This window comes from Dama dama, chromosome 21 (assembly GCF_033118175.1).
Source record: "Dama dama isolate Ldn47 chromosome 21, ASM3311817v1, whole genome shotgun sequence".
NCBI classification, from domain to species: domain Eukaryota; kingdom Metazoa; phylum Chordata; class Mammalia; order Artiodactyla; family Cervidae; genus Dama; species Dama dama.
This window is the reverse complement of record NC_083701.1, coordinates 4,229,346-4,251,983: the sequence shown is the minus strand read 5'-3', so window position 1 is coordinate 4,251,983 and position 22,638 is coordinate 4,229,346. Positions and strand designations below refer to the sequence as shown.

Sequence of the window (22,638 nt, the reverse complement as noted above, 5' to 3'; positions counted from 1 at the left end):
TTTGGTACAGATTTTGTGTGATTGTGATTTTTTGTTGTGATTACTGTTAATTTAAAATTTCTATGTTTATCTGAATTTTTACATTTTCTATGGTGAACACATACTGTTTTTTTAAAAAAAACATTGTTCTTAAAAATCAAAAAATAGCTTTAAAACAAAAACTTTGGCCTGCTTTAGCTCAATGTCTATCCTAGGGATTCTCAGCTATTTTCCTGTTTTCTTAACCCCACCTTCCTTATTTCTTAACACGACATATTCTTTCCAGTACAGACAGAAGTCAGACAGCCCAGAGGGAGGCCACCAAGCAGAGGGTAAGTGACCCACTAGGCTCAGACCCCAGATATGCTCAGCTGTATCCCACACAACATGGAGCTCGGGTTCACACTTCATTGGGGTTTAGCTGAATGACTTTTTACTTCACCCTTTCTCATGGCTGCTAGAGTGGGAACACCCACCTCATCCTAGACACCACATTTGTTCCATCCAGTTCAATCCGAAGGTTTTTAATCCCCAGACTCCCAATTCTCAAGGGGCCCAAATATAAAATAAGGCTCTAGGCTTCTGTCACCCAAGGCGTGCTTCTACCTCAGAAGCCTGGAATCTTAATCTGTGTTAATCTTAACAAATAAACACATGAGTAACAGAAGGTCTTTGGGAGAGGCAGCTGTAAATACAAGGAATTTTATTTTATTTTTTTTGCTGACATACTATGAGTCAAAACAAAATTGACACCATACAAAATAACTTTATAAAATATCATTCACATCATATTTTATCAGATTTACAGCATTCTGTGCATGTTAAAGGTTATGTAAGGAGGTGAAAAAAACACTATGCCAAACTTTTTAGTATTAGTTTATATACACACAATAAGAAACAAAAACAAATAACTGTTAGGTTTTCCATGGATTTATTGCAAAAATAGTGCAAACTACTTAATCTAGTAAGCTGTAAAACAAACTCGAAAGGACCCAGCTAAGCTTAAACACCACAATAGATGCTCAGTGTCTCAGCCTTTAGCTTTCTTCACCAGTTTAATCTTTGTCAATTAAGACCACTCCCCGTCTGTTCAGTTTAGGGTGAGTGCTGGGAACAGAGAAGTGTCAAGACTGGCTCTTCAGAGCCCAGATGGACGCGGCTGCCTAGTGCCAGCAATACCTTTAGGATCATGCTACTTTACTCAATGGCAAGTTTATGAGGTCTGTGTTGAAAACATTAAGATGCCATGATGTTTAAGTCTGACCTTAGAAGTAAGTCATCCAACCTCTTGGTGATATGGAGAAAAGAATTAAGAAAGCAGCATGAACAGAAAGGATTGGAAACATTATTGTCTGCTTACAAACATGGTATCCTTTTTCTCAGGTGTATTTGGGTAAAGTATAATCTCCTGGTGGGCAACCTTTGAACCAGATATTGCAGTAAGTTTAAAAAAAAAAAAAAAAAAAGGATACTGTAACCCTACAAGAGTAACTTTAAGATCTCTTCAACAGCCTGTTGGGGTCCAAAAAGCATATATCTAAACAAAAAAAATAAGAGCAGAACAAAATGCTACATATACAAGCTAAAGAAACAAAATGCAGCATATTCAGGTTTTTTCTTGAGGTACCTATATAAATTTAATCACCTGCCCCAAAGTACTCTTGTTAGGTAAAAACAAAATGCTTACTGGTGAGCCAATTGCAGGGCATGTATTATTATTGAGAAAGTGCAACAACGCTGATCTTTACATGCAGCATACTAAAGGATGATTTACTCTTTACAAAATATAGCTTACATATTGACCTGATGGAAGTTTAAAAATTAAAAAACATTTAACTAGAATCATCCCAATTTTTTTTTTGAGATCCTGCAGCAAAAAGCCTCCCAAATCAACCTTCAGAGTTTTGCCACTAAGGAATGTTGGTTCTCTTGTAAAATTCAGAGATCTCTTTAAAACAGTAAAACTATATACTACAGGAAAGATCCCTAATTTTTATTTCTTATTGGTATAAAATCAAATTCTTAAGACTCCAAAATATTGTGTTACCTCCAAAGAATTAAAAAAGATTGCCATAGTAGGAAAAGTCTAGACTTGTAAACTGCCAAATATAAAAGCATGGAAAGTCATCGATCTCCTATCTTATTTTCTCACCTGCCAGAAAGCTTTTCTAACTCACAGAAATCCTGGGGTGCTGCGCAGCACCCCTGCTCCCCTCCCCCACCGCCCAGGGCTCTCCCTTCCTCTGTCGATGGCTATCCGCACCCCCACCAGGAGGTCGGGAGAGACTAAATCGACAACAGTCCTTCCGTTACTTATGAAATGAACTAGTAAAATATGCCTGGGGCGGGGGTGGGGGGGCACGCGTGATGAAAGAAGCAAGGACAAGAGTGTGTGTGAGCTGTTTTGGCCGCCCCTTCATTGGCACAGAAAATGAAGTGATAGCTACAAATATATGCATAGAAGAGTTTGAAATTTGCTTGTAAAATGTCATATTTGCTCTTGGGCCTAATTTTTTCTTTTCACAAGAGGGCAGTTGGGATTCCAGTATGTGTTAGTAGTTAGCTGGGGTGATCTCTCAGATTCCATGGCCAATTGGGCTTTTTCTCCCACGTACAATATAAAATATTTAATTTCATACTGATTTTTTCAATGTATTAGGATTAAACACGAAAGGCACAAAATAAATAAAAATATTATTAAATAAACGGAAATTATGTTTTCAAGCTCTGTGTGGAGTTATATATGTCACTGTTTTGTTACTTTTTCCAATTTAGTTTGACAGGCTTAGTAAATAGCACCCAACTGTTTAACTGAGGTAGATCCACATTGTAAAGAAAGCTGGGTCCCCTCCATTTTATGTCTAAATTTAAGATGCTTTTACAAAAACAAAAACCCATTTAATCATAAGCAGAAGCAATGACAGGTGGCACTACCTGAAGAAAGCTTAGAACATGAGCAGGTCTGCAAAGATTAATACTCAAATCATACTCTCCATCAGCCATAAAAACATCTCAAACTGGAGGGAAAAAAAATAAAATCAAACATTTAAAAATAACCCTGACAAAGTCTCAAGACTTTCAGAACAGGTCTTTGACCGACTGCCACAGAAATGCACAATGGTCCGTTTTCACCAAGCAACGGCAGCAGCCAGACCAGACAGCGAGCGAGAGCGCTGTATCAGGGAGAGTTCCCTTTGTAACTCCGGAGAAGAGACTTGCTGAATGAAGATATAGCATCTTGATCTGAACAGTTTAAACTCATTCTGCCTAATATTTTTGCATACTCTGAAACTTACAAATTTAATATCCGATTAAGGCTTAATTTAAAGTGGCATTACCACCTAGCATCATGCAAGCATGGAACATCCTCAGAACACACAGAATGGTATTAAACTAAAAGACAAGGACAGGAAGCCTCAGAAGCGTATTTAGTAGGTACTATAATTTCATATTTAATTTTACAAATCATGTAGCAAATGAAAAGTCATACAGAGGCCAATGCATATAAACACTAGTTTATACAGGAACTGTCCATTTACACAACAGCAATGCACGGTCTCTATACTGCAAGCACAAGACACTGCCACGTAGACCCACCACACAGGTAGACACGTCCGCAGACAGTACGCACAGTACCACCTGAAATGAGGCCCTTTAGCTGCTCAGCTTCTTAGAAAACAGTAAACTTTACATGGTCATATACATTTTGATTCAAAATGTCTTTCTAAAAATTTTTTTTTTTTGCGGGGGCGGGGTGGGAAATTAAGGGGAAAGATCTACCTATGGAACTTTTGAATTCATTTTTGGTTTTTTCAATTATTTTATAAAAATAAAATAAAACTAGAAAAGTTGATAAAACTCAGGGTTAAAAACCCCTCAATACATATTAGGTAAGCAATCTAAAGTGTACCAGAGGTAAGAAAAAATCTGGATTTAGACACTACATTCTTATGTTTAATGAGTAATTAGCCACTTTGCTGCACAGAAACTCACAATTATTCCCTTAAAACTCTTTAAAAAGTAAAAACTCGCTTGCCTCTATAATTACAAAACGTGAGTTGATACCTTGAACAACTACATTTAAAATCCACGATCAAACTCAGGAGGCGACGTTCAGTTCAGTGCTAAACCGCAGACTTCCCAGGATTCTAGTCACATGTGCATCCGGCTTTGAAGAGGAACCCAAGGTCATTGCCATCCAGCCCCCTGCTGGCTGGCGCCTCTGCCTTCCAGAGGGAGGGTGAGGGGAGAGGAGAGGACCAAGGGTGGCCACCAAGAAGGCTTTTTAAGTTTAAATAACATTGGGTCATTTCCCCCACTTAAAACCATCCACTGACAGAGAAGGGTGGCTTTTAACTGGACCATCAGCCAAGAAATCTGCTCAACTCAATACCTGGCTTGGAAAAGTCAGAGCTAAAACCTACATCTTCAAGGTGGCAGAGCCTGAGTCCTGCGTGCAGGGCTCCAGCTGACACCACTCCCCGCATGTGACAAACCACCACAAAGAACACTCCCGCGCCTGAGACGCACCCGACCTCCGAGTCTCCACACGCATCTCACAAAGACACAGTGCCGGCTCCAATTCCTTCCTGAAACCAGTCTCATTCCGTTACACTCAACATTCTCGATGAGTGAATGAGAACAAAACCCCCAGGGTGGCCGGTGGTCACGGTCAGTGCCTGACTGAGAGAGAGGTCCTGTGGACAGATGTGCTCAGGCCCTGGGAGGAGGCCCCAGCCAGAATCCAGCGGTTCCCGCAGGGGGCCATCCATGGGAGCCAAGGAGCAGAGGCAGCTTCAAGGGCAGAGGGCCAGCTTCCTTCCAACAACGACGCAGCCCTGATGCGATTCCGAAAGGACGCTGAGGATTGGACGTGAAAGGCACAGAGGCCGAGATGGGGTCTCCAGAGCGTGCTCCACTTGGCACCACCAGAGGCCAGGGAGGCCTGGGCACCACCTGCCTCCTGGGCCAGAGGGGCTGCCCTCGCCCACACCTAGGGTTGTTGCCAGCATCTCCAGAGCCCAGAGGAGCCCAGTGCTCCCCACATGAGCGCCCAGTTTTGTCAAGTCGATCCTGGGATTGACTTCCAGGTCTGAGGACCTTGAAGATTCCAGAAGTACTGAATGAGGTTGGCCTGAACATGAGGTTCCCAGAGACACATGGGGTTGGGGTAGTCAGTATTTGGTGTTTTAGCTTTAACTCTGAACTACTCACATCCAAGCAAGTTGTAACTAGCCTCCTCTGACTGTCTGAGGGTGAGGACTCAGCCCTCAGTCACACCATCAGGGCCATCTAAGGTCTAACATACTGCATTTCTCACAGCAACCAGTAAGACAGAAACATGTTAACAAAAGCACCAATAATCTTCTTCAGTTCCCTCATCTTTAGTGACCTTTCATGAGCGCAAAGGTGGCGAAGAGGGAGGAGGCCCACGTTGGGGCCCCAGGGGGCCACCAGAAAACCCTGCCTGCAATTCCGGCTGCAAACCGAGTCACTGAAGAAGAGCCCAGCAGCTCTGGGCTGAAGCAGGTTGGTGGATGTGGCAGGCACCCCCCACGTCCACACCCCTTGGGGTGGTCTATGTCTACAGGACAGCGCGACTGCAGAACTGCACATTCTTAAGACTGCAAAGGGCACTTGGCGCTCTGGGCATTATAGCACAGCATGTGGCGTTAAAGGCAAGGGCTTCCTCCTAATGGTGCCCCTGGAATCTCTCTGGGCCAAAGTCAAGGTTGAGGTGTGTCCAGAGGAGCTCGGAGCCGCCACCTCCCACCCAGACGCCTGTCCCTCCAGACTTCAAAGCAAATGCTCACCTTCTGAAGATGAGAACACGAGGAACCTAAAGAAAAGATGCGAAGGAGCAGAGGGTGAGCCTGATAGTCCCACATCAGCGTGTGGGCACAGCACATTTCTGACGGCAAAGTGGTAAATCACACAGGCTGCCAAGTTCTCCCAGGCCAGCCGCCCCGCAGGGGGCGTCCAGTCTGGGGCGCCGGCAGCGGGAACGGCCGCCCGTTCAGGATGCTGCCGCCCTGGCCCCTGTGCTCCTCTCAAAGGGCCTTGGATTTGAACAGAATATTTTGCTTTTGAACCTTGGCTCGTTTTAAAGTATGGAGTGAGAGCACTCAAGGGTTCCCAAGTCGGAGGTCAGTGACACCTGCACTGCATTTTGAAACCATGCAGCTACTGTAGAAGAGTAACTATTTGCACGAGAGTTGGTGTTTAAGCACCTTTGTGATTTTACAGAGTATACAAAAAGGGAGGAGAGAGAAGGAGCCACTTTCAACCCATTCATAAGTAAAGCAGGAAAGAAAAAGTGCTTCCTTATATCAAACAGGACAGGGAAATGCCAGGACAGCAGGCCCCTTCCAGGTCCCGCTGCCCGAGGCCCCGCTCCCGAGGGCGGCGCAGAAGGGCCCTCGCGCGTCCTTCCTGCCGGCCACTGAGGGTCCCAGCACGTCGGAGCTGGGCAGCCCTGAGGAGCCCCTGGTCCACCCGGACAGCCGGGTTGGGGGGAGGGGACTGCCCATGGGTCACAGTATGGCACGCAATGTTCAAGCCAGAACTGAACAGAGAGATGTTCACGATTCTGTTTATTCAGGCAACATTTTGGCTATTTTCAGTGTGGACAGCTACGCTTAAAAGCAAACATGAATCTATTGAGAATTCAGAGGTAGCCTTTATCTGCGTTTATTTATTTTTAAACTAAAAGGTACTTACGAGAAACCACCTTCTGTAGTGATATGGCTAAGCCAATACATTCACTTTAGACAACAAAATGGCAAAACATCCAAAAAAAAAAGCATTAAGTGAAGGCGCTGAGATGGCGTCAACGTGACGGGAACACACACTCAGGTGACTGGCTGGCGTGGGTGTAAAAGCTCCTTTGTGTGTCTGCGACTGGGGAGCCTGCCCACAAGTGGAATCACACGCTGGGCTCGAGCCCCCACTTCTCGTCTGGCCAACGCGCGAGGCCCAGAGGAACGGACAGCACTGGGGCTCAGGTCTGCTTGGCATCTGTGGATTAAGCCACAAATGACAGTTCTAACACAACAGCAACCTCACGGCTTTCAAATGACGGCTGACCAAAGAGAAGCAAGAGGGACCCTGACTCGCTAGTAACATTGGCCGTTCAGACACTTCCTCTCTGAGCTGTCAAATGCTGGACGGAGGTAGAAGCACATGCTTTAGGGAGTCATGGCAAATAACAAGGAATTAAACAGACCAGAAGTATTCAAGGGATTTAGAACTAATCCTCTTAGAATTAAATCTTCAGACTGCAAGGAGGGAGCACATTCTCCTTCCGATAGACCACAGACTTCCTTCCAGAAAAAGACGGCAAAGAGGCTAATTTGTCCTTCATGAATGGTCAACACACACACGCGCACACACACAGACACACACACACACACACACAGAGACATGGCTGCAGAAGGGGAAGGGCAGCGGGCAGCCCACACAGCTCTAACACATAATACTGAAAACCATGGCAGAGTCACCAAAACAAAGCAACATGTTGTTTCACACCATTTCTGCTATCCTAAATCTATTTACAATCATTTCAAACAAGTACAGCAGATGCAAAGTTGGACATAATAAAAAGGAAGCTGTCAAAAAATCAGTGCAATTATTTTGAGTTGAAAATTTTCCTTACAAAAAGTCAGCATGTGTGTGTAACACGGACAGCCCTATTACACAGTCACACGTGCACTGTGTCTACACTGAGAAACGTCACTGCAGCCGCGACTGCTGGCACGGCAGCTAGAGAGAATATTCTTGGTTGCTTTGGGGGAGGGCTTTAAATATAAATAAGGTATCTGCATTCTGAAAGTGAGGTGTATGAACACTGAGGAAGTTTCTATTTATTTGTACATTCCTTTTCTCATGAGCGTGAGAGATGAGTTAGAGAGAGGTCACAGGGAAATTCTATGGCTTGTCCGGGCCACTGGGATTGTCCACTGTCTGGATTATGTCAGCTTCTAAAGCTCCTCCTAATGGAACTGCCTTAGGTGTAGGAAAATGCCCATGAAAAAATCCTTTGAACTGTCCAACAGATCAAAGTCCCACTCAAGGATTCCGTCAGATCCCGAGGGACGGCTGCATGAAATGAGCCGAGCGCTTGCCTGGCACCGAGCGGCCAAGAGAAGCTGCCCCGGCCTCCAGAGCCTCCTCAAGGCAGTCTGGTCTCCCCACTGCAGGACGCTTGGCTGGCCTACCCTTAACGTATTGTATCAAATATATAATCTGCCTGAAAAACTGCCTTGTAAAAATAAAATTTAAATCACCCTGCAGATCAATGCAAAATTACACCGCTGCATATATAAGAAAAACAATTCATCCAGAAAAATTACATTTGTGGCTTTCAAAAATAAATCATCCAGCAAACTCGAAGGTAAACATCAGGTAATTTATAAAAGTTGGGGGAAATAATTTCTATCATATTCACCAGGTACCACATGCACGGTAATATCCATTGTCAGGCAAATCAAACCAGAGCAGAAAGGGAAAAAAAAAAATAAATAGCAACATTTGCATTTAACAACAATAAGAGTACGTACAATATACATCAATACCCACCCCCCACAACCCTGCTGTAGTAATTGAACTTGAACTGTGTCTTTTAAGGAGCGCACGCTGGGGTAAACCTCAGTCACAGCACTTCACACAGCACACAGAGGTCACTCCACCTCCGACCAGCCCTCCCGGGGAAGCCCGCAGAGCGGCCAGGGGTCTCTTGTGGTTCCAGGGCACAAACACCCAAGCACGGAGTGTGAGAAAGCTGCCAAAAAGCAACACCATCTTGAAAAGAGGCAGACCCGAAAACGTAGCATCAAGTGTGTCTGCAAAGACTTTCTGAAGCAGAAAACCAAAACCCAAACACTCCCTTTCTAAAGGTACAGGTACACATTTTATAAAATGTGTCTGAACCGGGGACATCTGAGCTTATCAAAGTAAGTACACCAACAGCAGGATGGCATCTCAGCAGGGCCAGGGGGCTCTCCTCACGGCGACCAACACCGCTCCCTGGGTTTCTTTCATCACTCAGCAATCAGGGCGAGAGCCTGTCCAACAGACTAGGAAGTGGTGAAGACAGGGGCCTACGTTACCTTTTCTCTGGGTGAATGTTACCAAATACACTAGGAAGAGCACCAGGATAAGAATCTAACTGAGACGCCTCTTCTAAAGAGATGAGATAAATCCCAGTTTTCCTTTGAAATGAATCCAGATCTCTACATCACAATTTTCACATTCAGTTTGCTTAAAGCAAGGCACACCTTCCTTAACAGTGGGGTGGGGCAAAGCCAGCGAGCAGACACCTCTGCAACCTGCACGGACCTCAGGAAACCCTTCAAACACGGGCGGAGTCCGGAGGTGCCCGGAGCCCCTCTCGGGCCAGCCTCAAGGTCACTCTTGGGGGGATGGGTGGGCACGACCTGCTCAGACAGGCAGGGGCCCTTCTCGGCTTCCACGCGAGCAGGGCTTGGACTCACTCTACTGTACTCTGAGGTTTCATGCTGTCTCAAAACTTATCCTAATAGTGGGGGGATTGGTAGGAATTTGGGAAAACACTTCTTTACCTGAGAAATTGTAACTACAGCCATTTCAATTCTGAACCATCAGACACGCACAAAGGTATGTAGCTACCTCAGCTGGAGACGTCTGGTTTATGAATGCTCTTAAGTAGTAAAAGTTTTATAAAACAAGCCTAGGGCTGTAAAAAGTACCCGTCTCAAAAGTACTTTGGCCCTCTAGAAAGAAAACTTTTCTTCAAAATGAATTTTTTTTTTTAAGAATTTAGGTCTCATTTTCTGCCAGCCTGTAGTCTTCCCCAGCACATTAGCTCAGAAGACGTCTTCCTGCATTGCCCAAAGGAGTGCCTGGGGGAGCATCCTCTCCAGAAGGTTCTAGATCAGAGGTTCTCAGACTCCAGGCAGCCCAAGCCCCCAGCTGATGGTGACAAACTCAATGCCCAGCCCCCACCCTGGAGATTCTGACTCAGCAGCGAGCGTGGGAGACTGAATTTTTTTTTTACCACTACCGCCCTGACCCCACCCCAGATCCTGTTGCAAGTGGTAAAAACATACCTTGGAGACACAGTTCTACATGATACTGAACATGGCTGAAAACCAACCTCATTGAAGACTTTGAAAGTGTTTTAGTGAGAAGATTCCCTCCTTCGCTTGAATGCTCCCAGTAATTTAAGCCAAGAGTGGATTGTACTGGTGTCCCTCAGAATAGGAGAAAGTGCCACTTGATAATAAAATGACAGGGAATTGCAACATTTCTTTGAGCAGAGGCTTCTGTCATTTAAAAAGAAAAAAAAAAAAGGTACAGCAAGAAGAGACTAATGCCATTAATAAGACACCCACATTGTGCGTGCACACATACACCACTCTGAGTATATATTGACACAAATAATAGTCATCCCTTTGTCGCTGCCCCCAAAATCCAGGCCAAGCGTCCCCCACAGCATGTCCCCACCCCTCCTGGCCCCTCAGAGCCCCGACACAAGACGGAGGCAGGCACTCACCCCAGCAGGAGACACCCCAGCGCCAGAGGCCAGTGTTAGGCCTGGATGGGCAGGGCCATCGGCAGGGCCTGAGGGAACCTACAGACGTGAATCAGCACCAGGGAAGGCTTGCCTCCTCCCTGGACTCTGCACTGAACATGGATTTGACTTCTGTACCAACAGCCTACGAGGACAGAAAGCCCCCCCTAGCACAACAGAGCTCTTGAGCTGTCCACAGTATTACTCTTAGTGCAACGGTTTCTTGATTGGCGAACCCACGTCTGGGGCCAGGATGCAAATCCTAGCAGAAGGGCCTGCCTCTCCCGCCACTCTGCCATCAGCCACCCGCCGAGGGCAGCGCTCCTTCGCAGACCACTGGCCTCACGTCCGGCAGAGGGCCACCACCGACAGCCTTCTCTAGTTTCAGTGCATAGATCCTATGACGCTTGGCTAACAAAACACACGCAGATGGATGTGCACGCTGCTACACGGACTCGCTCCCAGGAGTGGAAGGACACATACATTCCATTTGTGCTTAATCGGCTGCACGACACACAAGGGTGAGGGGGCGGGGAAGGGGCGTGACTGCCAGGAGCACACCCGGGCCCCGGAGGGCCAGGCTGTGCACTCAACGCGTGGGGGCGGGCCACGGGCACACGGAGTCAACCGCACACTCCTGCCCTTCAGCACTGAGAACCACAAGGGGTGGTCCAGGCTTCAGAACACTCTTGATATGCTGAACAGATCACAAGAAGCACCCCGTAGTCAATAAAATGAAAAACAGCATCTACCTACCACATTAATACTGCAAACCAGATATATATATTTTTTCTCTTACATTAAAGACATAACAGTGAAAAAGGATTGTACTGTATTTATCACCACAGACCCGTATTCTTTAGAAACTTTGGAAAATAAATGTCACAGTCCTATAGGACAAATCTTATGATTAGACTGTCGGCATATTGTCTTTTTTCTTTTTTTAAGTAATTATTTATTAAAATGGCACTTGTCTGCCAATCTCTCTGGACCTGTAAATGTTATAAACACACACGGCCCATCTTCTGCCACCACGTCCTCCTTCGAGCTGCGTGGAAGGCGGCCGGTGGCAGAACGAGAGACGCCGGGCGTCTCGCCTGGCCCCTGCCCTCGGGTCCCGGACAGCTGGTGGGAGCCAGGTCAGGAGTGCGTCGGCGTCACTCTGAAACAAACTTTAGTGACAACGTCAGAATGTTCAAGGCTTTAAAACCACAGCGTGTTTTGTGTTGCTTTCACTCTCATAGAACGTTCACAGCTAGTTTGAGCCCATCAATTTCATAGAGAATCATGTGTTAAAAACAAGTAAATTGAATGACCAAATAAATTAAAAATGTTTTAAAGCCCTGAGTTCATAAACTGGGTTTAGGAGATTTTTAGGAAACACGGGACTCTATTTCAATAAGCAGCTTATAAGATTTTGGCAAACCATATTTCCAACGACAATGGGGGTCTCATACAGGTCTGCAGTTCAAAATCCAAGTTTGAAGTCTGGGACGGAAGGCATTCTGGAAAACGGAGAATCTACTAAAATGGATGACGTGTCATGTTCGATGCTGGCTGTCACGGAAGGGCTGGGCATTGGTTGGTCTGAGTGTAGCTGGTCTCATGTGAATCCCACTCGGTACACAATCGTAAACACTGGAACATGTCAAGCAAAGTACATGGTGCGCAGCGTGTCCTGGTGGACCTGCACGGCCTTTGCCAATGCCTGATGGTCGCGTCCGTTACTCTGCCCGGAGGTGTGGCTTCCTTCAGCACTGCGGGGATGGGGGACAGAGAGTGCACGCAGCCTTTAGTGCATCACGAGGCAGCACACTGGCAGCTAAGTGAGGGCCACACACCAGCCCTCTAGCAAGGCGGCCATACAGCTAGCGAGCGGCGGCAAAGAGGCTGGCTTTTGGGTGTCTGCGTCACAATCGGCTCCAGCCACTGGGGACCCCACCCAGTCCCTCTCTGGAAAAGCAGCTGCCAAAGCCTGTTGCAGAAACGACCCCAGCCAGGAGAGGCATGCCACTCACCTGTCATGTTCTTTGTCCACCAGGTGGTACCTGGCCCGGAAGGCCACCAGGTGAGCATAGTACGCTGGGGCCGGGATGGACACCGAACGCGTGCAGCGCACGTAGGTGTGACACAGCTGGTAGGTGAGGATCTGCAGCTCGTCGGAGGAGAAGCGATTGTCATCCCACAGCACGTGGTAGTGGGAGGGCCTGCTTGTTCCCTGAAAGCAGGTCGGAGGGTGAGAGAGGCAGACCCCCACGAGAGGGTCCAGACCCCCCTGCGCCAGCTGTGCTGGGAAGCCTCACGGAGGGCGCCCAGTGACGAGACGACCTTCGTCTTACTTACAATGTACCATCAAATGACCGCCTACTGGTCAAACACAGACCACACACACATTCACTTGTGCACAGGAAATCATAGGAAAGACAACAGTACAGTACTGTACAGTAACTGTTTTGAGGACAATATTTGTATATGTTAGGTTCTCTATGACATTTTATTTATAAAGACAAGAAGAAATCTCTAATAAGTTACACGTTAACGCCTTTTAAATCAGAGTTTGAACATGTATTTAATTCGTGCAGTGTGTGTAGTCTGGAAACGTCTGGAACTGAAGGAAGTGGGCTGGTCACTTGCCCCCCTCACTTCCCCCCAAAGTGGGGGTGCCCGAGGGCCGCTGTCCTGCCTGGCAGGGCACCCGTGCCCGGTCAGCCGGGGGAAGGGCTTTCTCCGGCTGCCGCGTGACCCAAGCCAGCCGGCCAGCCCTTCCTGACATCCCCGCTTGGGCGCTGCTGCTTCCACCGCCTGTCTGTGCTCAGGCTCCCAGAACTGACGGGCGGCAGGCCCGCTTGTCCTCTGAGGAGCCACGGCCTGCGCCCACTTTGGGGATTTAACCCCGGGTGGTCACGGGGCCCACGGGCAGCAGGGCGTTAGCGTCAGAGGGTCTGCTGAGGACACAGCGGGGCCAGGCCCCAGAGGCTCATCCTGTCACAGCACTTGTCTCAAAAGCAAGATGCCCTCAGTAGAGAGGGTCTGTGTAGGAAAGCAAGGGGAAAGGCTGGTCTGGCAACCGAATCTGAGGCCTTGGAGGGCCGGAGCACCACCCGAAGGCAGGAAGCCAGGAAAGAGACAGTGATGGACTCTGGGTGGCGGGTATGGGAGAGGCGCCTGCCGGACACGGAAGCCGCCACAGGAAACACAATGGGAGCCTCCGCATTCTCTAAGCCACGCTCCTCTTCCTCCTTTTCAACAAGGCTTTAAAGATGTACAACCCACTCAGCCCTTGGCAGTGCCCACAGGCTGCAGGCTGGATGCGTCCATGGCCAGTTGGCCACGCCCTGTTCCAGGGCCTCGGTGGTGTGTGGTTCCCGCGGAACATCCAAAGTACGGAGTCCACAGTGATCCTCCCAGTTTAGATCAGATCCCTCGGGAGGGGCTTCAGCCCATCCTCCAGGAGCCCCACTCCTGCAGGGCACAGCCGCGCATGGGGCGGCGTAGCGCTGACAGTGGGCGTGGCTGCATGGGGCAGGCTCCCCCAGGATGCCTGGCAGCCTGCGGGTCTCTTCACCAGGAGGGACAAGGCATGCCCGTGTGAACCTGCCCGCTCACCCACGCGGTGGCCACGCGGGGCCGACCCCGCCCCCTCAGGGATGCCCCTGGTCCCTGCCAGCCTGCCAGGCCTTTGCCCTTGCTGCTGGAGATGAGTCTCCCCTGCACCCCCGACAGCAGCGAACGGTGCTGAGCCCATAATGTCCAGGGGTCACCCGCCGGCCTCCCCTCAGGGCTGCCCGGAGGGAGCCCCAGGCTCACTGCTGACCACCACCACCCGAGGGCCTGGCACATGGTCTGCACTCTGCAAGCACTTGCTAAATGCATGCATGACGTCTCAGAGTCACCGAGACTGTCCACCCTCTATCCTCACCTGGATGCCAGCATGACTACACAGGTAGAAGTCAAACTCGGTCGGGTGGGTGATTTTCGTGTCCACGGTTGTGCCTGCTGGAATGTTTCCGCTCTTCCCAACCTTGAGCAACACAAGAGCCCATTAGACAGGCCAGGGACGGCAAAGTGACGCAAGCAAGCAAGACTTGGCCACACCGTCGTCTATTCTTGAGACCTTAAGTTGGCCTACAAATTTGCTCAGGGCTATAGCATTAAAATTAAACACGTATTAACAACTGAAATTAAACTAGTTCCTGTTCTGTTTGGGCTGGAGTTATTTTTTGCCGTCTCATAAAGGCCCCTGAGGACCTTCACTGAAGCATCTGTGTGGACCACTTGAAGGGTCTTTTTTTTTTTTACAGTTGAGGCTAAGATGGAAACTGTCAACAACACACAAACCTAAGACCAGACAACGGACATCTGCCCGCCATGCCCCACCCCCGGCCCCTCCTCCCCAGCCCAATGCCCAAGGCAGAAGAGCTGGAAAACCCAGACAGATGCCCAGGGCTTCTCCAGTCCACTGGGGCGGTGGGCGAGCCGCTCCACCAGAGACCAGCCCAGGAGCTGGTGTGAGTGGGACTACAAATCCTACCAAATCACTTAACTTCAACTTGAGCATTGAAAATCCACCCAACACCCAGCTCCTGGAACGGCAAAGTCCCAATTAATCACAAAGTCACTCAATTTTTTTTTGTTAAGCTGTGTAATTTCAAATACACACACAAAAGAAAATCTCCCACATAACCCCTATGTACCTTCTGCAAGTGCTTGCTGAATGTGTGCATGATGCTTCAGAGACACGTGAAAAAGAAACGAAATATCTGAGAAGAGTGCCTACCTTTGCACCCCCTTCCATGTTGCAGTCTCAAATCTAGACTTCATTACTCCCACACAAACTCTCATTTTTTGTTACATATTTAAGCCTCTATTAGCATTATACTGTGTTACTTTGTACATTTAAAAACTGTATACATGTATCCTATGTATTTTGCTACTTGCTGTGTTTGTTCCACATTGCAATTTTGATAAACAGTCATTTGGTAGATAATGTTTATTACTTTTTTTAAAAAATTACTTTTCACTGCTATGTAAATGCCAATATATAAACACACCACAAACTCTTCTGTTAGCAGGCAGATTTTTTTACTATTATAAACAACACTGCCAGAATATTCTTATACATGTCCCCCTGAATACAGGCATGTGGGTTTCTCCAGGGTAGATGTCTAGAACTGCCAAACTGTGCTCCAAGTTGGCTATCCATCTCCACTCCTGTCCAAAGGGCAGGAGAATCCTCGGCCTCACAACGCACTGACCTTGCGCTGAGTGCTGGGTGTCAGCTCAGCCACCCTCCCAGCACTCTCACAGGGCAGTCCAGGGCAGAGGGGCTGACAGCTTGTGGTCAAGCAGCCGGAAGCTGCAGGGATGGACTGCAGCCAGGGTTTCTGGCTCCAGACCCTGTGTTACTCACCACAGTACCCACATCCTGGACAACGTTTTGTGATTTTATCAGGCTAACCTCATAATGTGAGTCCCCCAGACTTTTTCTGTCCTCTGAAATTCTTTGTACAAGATTACTCTCTGAAGGTTTATTAAAACTTGCCTATAAAAACCTCTGGACCAACTTCATCAAATAAGCAAAGTAGTTTCTCTCTTTTTCCTAGTCTGCACCACACGTTAAGATGGTCTACTCGTGACGCCTTGGTACAGCTTGCCTGTAAAACTCTCTGGGCCTGATGCCTTTGGGACGACGACTGGGACTATCCTCCTCAGCTGATTTTGATAACTGAGGTAGTTCTACAACTGAGTATTTGCATCTGTTTCTTCTGTTTTCCAACATGCTATCATGAAGCGGTTATCCAGTATGATTCAAATAACACCCACTCTGCAGCCAGCCATTATTGCCTTCTGCTCCCAACATCATCACGAGTATTCTCTCTGTTGTTCAGTCCTGATAGGTTTATATAATCTTCAGAGAAGCATGCCTCACTTGTGTTAATCTGTGCTATGGGCGATTCACTTTCTAGTTCATGATTTTCTATTTCAAGAGAGAAAGTGGGGTGCAGGAAAAAGCTGACTTTGATTCCCCAACTCCTGGCAAGAGAGGTCTGCAGGCTGAGGTGCAGGGGTGCTGCACACACCAGCTCCTCAGCTGTCCCTCGACCCCTGGGGCTGACATCCTTCCTGCGGCTTCAGACTTACTAGTAGCTCTCTTTCTAGTTTTACAACAAAGCAGCTGTCTCTATACTCCCATCCATAAATGCTGCGGTAGCTGCACTGCACAGGGTTTGATACGAAATTCTCCTTTTTTGTTCATTTCTGATCATTTCACAATTGATTATTCTCTTTACCTTTTTAGTGCAGGTGCTCCTTACAATCAAATTGAAATTTTTAAGTTTTCTTATGCTTTTTTCTACTACGGATTTAAAACTGTGTAACGGAAAATGTGGTTTGTAGAAGGGTGAAGACTGGCAATTTTGTGAGACCTCCTCTGTGACCTGGGACGGGGCCAACTCATGTTTTAGCCCCAGGCGTGAGCTCGGCCGTCACAGGCAGGGTTCGGTCTGCCTAGCTTATTTCCTCCACTCTTCCCATGTTCAGTCTTGACTGATTTGTACCTGTTTCCCTTTCTGACAGTGGTCTGTTAAAACAGACCTCTCTGGTGATGTGTTTGTCAATTTCTCCCTGAAATTCTGCCCGTTGAGCTTCATCTTTTTTCCTTTACATATTTTTAGGCCATGGCGTGAGGTACATCTACGCTTAGAGCAGTCGTGTCTTTTCGGCGGACCATCCCTTTTCCTCACTATTAACTCTCAATTTGCATTATGTCTTCCATTTAGGCCAGAAGCATGTTTGGTGCTGTGGTGCCAGGTGGCCTCAGGGAACTGCTCTGTGTGGACACTAACCCCCAACATCCAGCCCTGCTGGTGAGCAGTCTGACCTAATGTCCTTCCCTTCTAGGAGGTCTTTTCTCTTATGCAGCTACTTTGACACCATGCAGTTTTAGGACAATGAGTCTAGGTGTGGATTACTTTATTACCCTGTTAGGAATAGCAACAGTCTTTTAATCTAAGGAATCCTCTCTCTCCCCAGTTGTGGACAATTCTCAGCAGTCACGTCTTTAAGTCTCAAGCCTCCTGCTCACACACAATTCTTACTCTGGAGTAGCCAGGTGGCATAAGGGAGCCTGGACGCTCCTCCAGACTGGACCCCTGGAGAGCTCCCAGGCCCCCTTGCAGGAGCACCCCAGCTGCCCTGAGGGCTCCCACTTCCCTACATTCTACCTCATCCTTTACACCACGCTGTCTAGGACCACAGCTGCTCACCAGCTCTGAAGCCTCACCTTTGGTCATTGCCTTGTGGGATAAAAGACACCCCCCCAGAGGCATCGCAGGCCTATGGGGTTTACAGGTTGCAGCTGCTCTGCAAGCTGAGGAGAGCCCTGCCCCAGCGCCTACACCTGGGCCGCCCGTGCCACCCGCTCTGGGTGCGGTGGGGTGGGCGGGTGGAGCGGGCTGGGTGTGGCGGGCAGGGTGGGTGGGGCTGGGGGGACCCAGGGACGCTCACCCTCTCGTTCTTGTCTGTGCAGAAGAGCCGCGTGTGGTGTCTCTTCTGGACCACGATGAACGTGATGCCTGGCTGGTAGTCCTTCTCTAGCTTAATGCACGCCTCACGGATGGCCAGCAACTCGTGGTGGAGAACCTGAGGAAAGGAAGCAGGACATGCTTGAGGACTGTTACGTTTTGGGGCCTCTCGTTACCTTAAAATGACTCCCTTTATCACATATATGTTTGATACATATTTAAGTCTTATAGCTCCACTAGCTTGCTGTTAGCTGTTGTGATTCTGTCTCTTTGAGCCTGTTTCTTCATTTCTATCATGGAGCAAATGGCTCCCAGGTTTCGTGGTTAAATGGCTTAGGTTAGATAATGCATAAACAGGCAGAGCACGGTGTCTGGAATGTTCTAAGTGCTGCCATCCACAGTGGACATGAAGTCATGGTGGGAAACACACACACACACACAAATCAATCCAACAACTTATTTCTGGATTGGAGAGAATGTACTTAAAAACACACAAGCAAACAAACTCCACTAGTTTAGGTGCTGAGCCAAGTCCAAATCCCAGCTCCACCACCAAGCAAGCCTGTGGCTATCAAAGCCACAAAACCTGTGTGATCCCCAGTTTCCTCAGGTTTAAAATGGGAGTTTTTCCCACAGTCAGTCTCTCCCATCAGGGAGCTTCCATAAGCCTCTTATCCTTCTTCATCAGAGGGCAGACAGAATGAAAATCACAATCATGAAAAACTAACTGAACTGATCACATGGACCATAGCCTTGTCTAACTCAATGAAACTATGAGCCATGCCGTATAGGGCCACTCAAGATGGTCGGGTCATGGTGGAGAGGTCTGACAGAATGTGGTCCACTGAAGAAGGGAATGGCAAACCACTTCAGTGTTCTTGCTTTGAGAACCCCATGAACAGTATGAAAAGGTAAAAAGATAGGACACTGAAAGACTACCTCCCCAGGTTGGTAGGTGTTCAATATGCTACTAGAGATCAGTGGAGAAAAAACTCCAGAAAGAATGAAGGGATGGAGCCAAAGCAAAACAACACCCAGTTGTGGATGTGTGCTGATGGAAGTAAAGTTCGATGCTGTAAAGAGCAATATCGCATAGGAACCTGGAATGTTAGGTCCATGAATCAAGGCAAATCGGAAGTGATAAAACAGGAGATGGCAAGAGTGAACTTCAACATTCTAGGAATCAGCAAACTAAAACAGACTGGAATGGGTGAATTTAATTCAGATGACCATTATATCTACTACTGTGTGCAAGAACCCCTTATAAGAAATGGAGTAGCCATCATAGTCAACAAAAGAGTCCGAAATGCAGTACTTAGATGGACTCTCAAAAATGACACAGTGATTTCTGTTCATTTCCAAGGCAAACCATTCAACATCACAATAATCCAAGTCTATGCCCCAATCATGAATGTTGAAGAAGCTGAAGTTGAACGGTTATGTGATGACCTACAAGAACTTGGGGAACTAACACCAAAAAAAGATGTCCTTTTCATCACAGGGGACTGCAATGCAAAAGTAGGAAGTCAAGATATACCTAGAGTAATAGGCAAGTTTTGCCTTGGAGGACAAAATGAAGCAGGGCAAAGGCTAACAGTTTTGCCAAGAGAATGCACTGGTCATAGCAAACACCTCTTCCAACAACACAAGAGACAACTCTACGCATGGACATCACCAGATGGTCAATATGGAAATCAGATTGATTATATTCTTTGCAGCCAAACATGGAGAAGCTCTATACAGTCAGCAAAAACAAGACTGGGAGCTGACTGTGGATCAGATCATGAACTCCTTATTGCCAAATTCAGACTTAAATTGAAGAAAGTAGGGAAAACCACCAGACCATTCAGGTATGACCTAAATCAGATCCCTTACAATTATGCAGTGGAAGTGACAAATAGATTCAAGGGATTAGATCTGATAAACAGAGTGCCTGAAGAACTATGGATGGCAGTTCGTGACACTGTATAGAAGGCAGTGACCAAGACCATCCCCAAGAAAAAGAAATGCAAAAAGGCAAAATGGTTGTCTGAGGAGGCCTTACAAATAGCTGAGAATAGAAGAGATGCTAAACACAAAGGAGAAAAGGAAAGATATTCCCATCTGAATGCAGAGTTCCAAAGAATAGCAAGGAGGATAAGAAAGCCTTCCTCAGTGATCAATGCAAAGAAATAGAGGAAAACAACAGAATGGGAAAGACTAGAGATCTCTTCAAGAAAATTAGAGATACCAAGGGAACATTTCATGCAAAGATGGGCCCAATAAAGGACAGAAACGGTATGGACCTAACAGAAGCAGAAGATACTAAGAAGAGGTGGCAAGAATACACAGAAGAACTGTACAAAAAACATCTTCATGACCCAGATAACCACAATGGTGTGATCACTGACCTAGAGCCAGACATCCTCGAGTGTGAAGTCAAGTGGGCCTTAGAAGCATCACTACAAACAAAGTTAGTGGCAGTGATGGAATTCCAGCTGAGCTATTTCAAATCCTAAAAGATGATGCTGTGAAAGTGCTGCACTCAACACGCCAGCAAATTTAGAAAACTCAGCAGGGGCCATGGTACTGGAAAAGGTCCGTTTTCACTCCAGTCCCAAAGAAAGGCAATGCCAAAGAATGCTCAAACTGCACAGTTGCACTCATCTCACACACTATCAAAGTAATGCTCAAACTTCTCCAAGCCAGGCTTCAACAGTACATGAACTGAGAACTTCCAGATGTTCAAGCTGGATTTAGAAAAGGCAGAGGAACCAGAGATCAAATTGCCAACATCCGTTGGATCATTGAAAAAGCAAAAAAAAAGAGTTCCAGAAAAACATCTATTTCTGCTTTATTGACTATGCCAAAGCCTTTGACTGTGTGGATCACAACAAACTGTGGAAAATTCTTAGAGAGATGCGAATACCAGACCACCTGACCTACCTCCTGAGAAATCTGTATGCAGGTCAAGAAGCAACAGTTAGAACCAGACATGGAACAATGGACTGGTTCCAAATAAGGAATGGAGTATGGCAAGGCTGTATATTGTCACCCTGCTTATTTAACTCATATGCAGAGTACATAATGCGAAATGCTGGGCTGCATGAAGCACAAGATGGAATCAAGATTGTTGGGAGAAACGTCAATAACCTCAGATACACAGATGATACCACCCTTATGGCAGAAACCAAAGAGGAACTGAAGACCTCTTGATGAGAGTGAAAGGAGTGTGAAAAAGTTGGCTTAAAGCTCAACATTCAAAAAGCAAATATCATGGCATCCAGTCCCATCACTTCATGGCAGATAGAAGGGGAAACAATGGAAACAGTGACAGACTTTATTTTCTTGCACTCCAAAATCACTGCAGATGGTGACTGCAGCCATGAAATTAAAAGATGCTTGCTCCATAGAAGAAAAGCTATGACCAACCTAAGCAGCATATTAAAAAGCAGAGCTATAACTTTGCCGACAAAGATCTGTCTAGTCAAAGCTATGGTTTTTCCAGTGGTCATGTATGGATGTGAGAGTTGGACCATAAAGAAAGCTGAATGCCGAAGAATTGATGCTTTTGAACTATGGTGTTGGAGAAGACTCTTGAGAGTCCCTTGGACTGCAAGGAGATCCAACCAGTCAATCCTGAAGAAAATCAGTCCTGACTATCCGTTGGAAGGACTGATGCTGAAACTGAAGCTCCAATATTTTGGCCACCTGATTCGAAGAACTGACTCATCGGAAAAGACCCTAATGCTGGGAAAGATTGAAGTAAGGAGGAGAAGGGGACAACAGAGGGTAAGATGGTTGGATGGCATCATTGACTTGATGGACATCAGTTTGAGCAAGCTCAGGGAGTTGATGACAGACAGGGAAGTCTGGTGTGCTGCAGTCCCTGGGGTCACAAAGAGTCAGATGTGACTCATTGAATGAACTGAACTGAAAATAGAAGCGTTTCCACCTTGAAACCTACTGTGACGCCTACCATCCTCTGAGTAGCACCAGGGGTTGGGGTACAAGGATGCTGGCCCCTGTCTCTGCTCTCCTCTCCCTTGAAGAGGTGGCCCCCAGAACGGGTCCCCCAGCCCAGAGACTCCCCACAGCCTAGGAGGTAAAGCGTGGAGCTGGGACAGGCCCTGGCTGGTGCGTGCTGGACAGAACCTGCTGGACTGGCCTCTCTTGACCCCTGCCCCCACCCCCACCACTCCTCCTGTCCTGCGGCAGGGTCCTGACCACCCCGCACCCCCCACCCCTACCACAGGGTGACCAGGTAAACCCGGGGGCAGAACAGAAACCCGAGATGCCATCCTGCAGAGGGACGGGGAAGTGCAGGGCGGAGGGAGCGCGGCGGCGGCCCACCTGCTGGAACTGCCCCTCGGAGACGCCGTCGCGGTAGAAGATGATGCGTGTGGGCTTGAAGCGCGTGGACTTGTAGAACTGGATGAGCAGCTCGCGCACCATGGCCGCCAGGTCCTGGATGATCTCCTGGCGGTGCTGCTGTACGCGCACGGTGGCGCAGTAGCGGTTCGGGTGGGCGTCCATGCTGCCCACGACCTGCGGGGCGGCGCGGGGTCAGCAGGCACCCAAGGGCCCGTCACGGGCAAACCCGCCTTT

General features: G+C 47.6%; 1 protein-coding gene across 1 annotated transcript in view; it reads right to left on the bottom strand.

The window, feature by feature from the left end:
• Positions 1-665: 665 nt before the first annotated feature.
• AGO2 (argonaute RISC catalytic component 2) overlaps positions 666-22,638 on the bottom strand; it is a 92,248-nt gene continuing 70,275 nt past the window's right edge. Inside the window, exons 15-19 of the mRNA XM_061123131.1 lie at positions 22,384-22,578; positions 18,035-18,169; positions 14,448-14,549; positions 12,547-12,746; positions 666-12,285 (exon numbers count right to left, since the gene is read on the bottom strand). Coding sequence (XP_060979114.1) covers positions 12,177-12,285; positions 12,547-12,746; positions 14,448-14,549; positions 18,035-18,169; positions 22,384-22,578 — 741 coding nt within the window. The 3' untranslated portion in view covers positions 666-12,176. The remainder of the gene's footprint in view (positions 12,286-12,546; positions 12,747-14,447; positions 14,550-18,034; positions 18,170-22,383; positions 22,579-22,638) is intronic.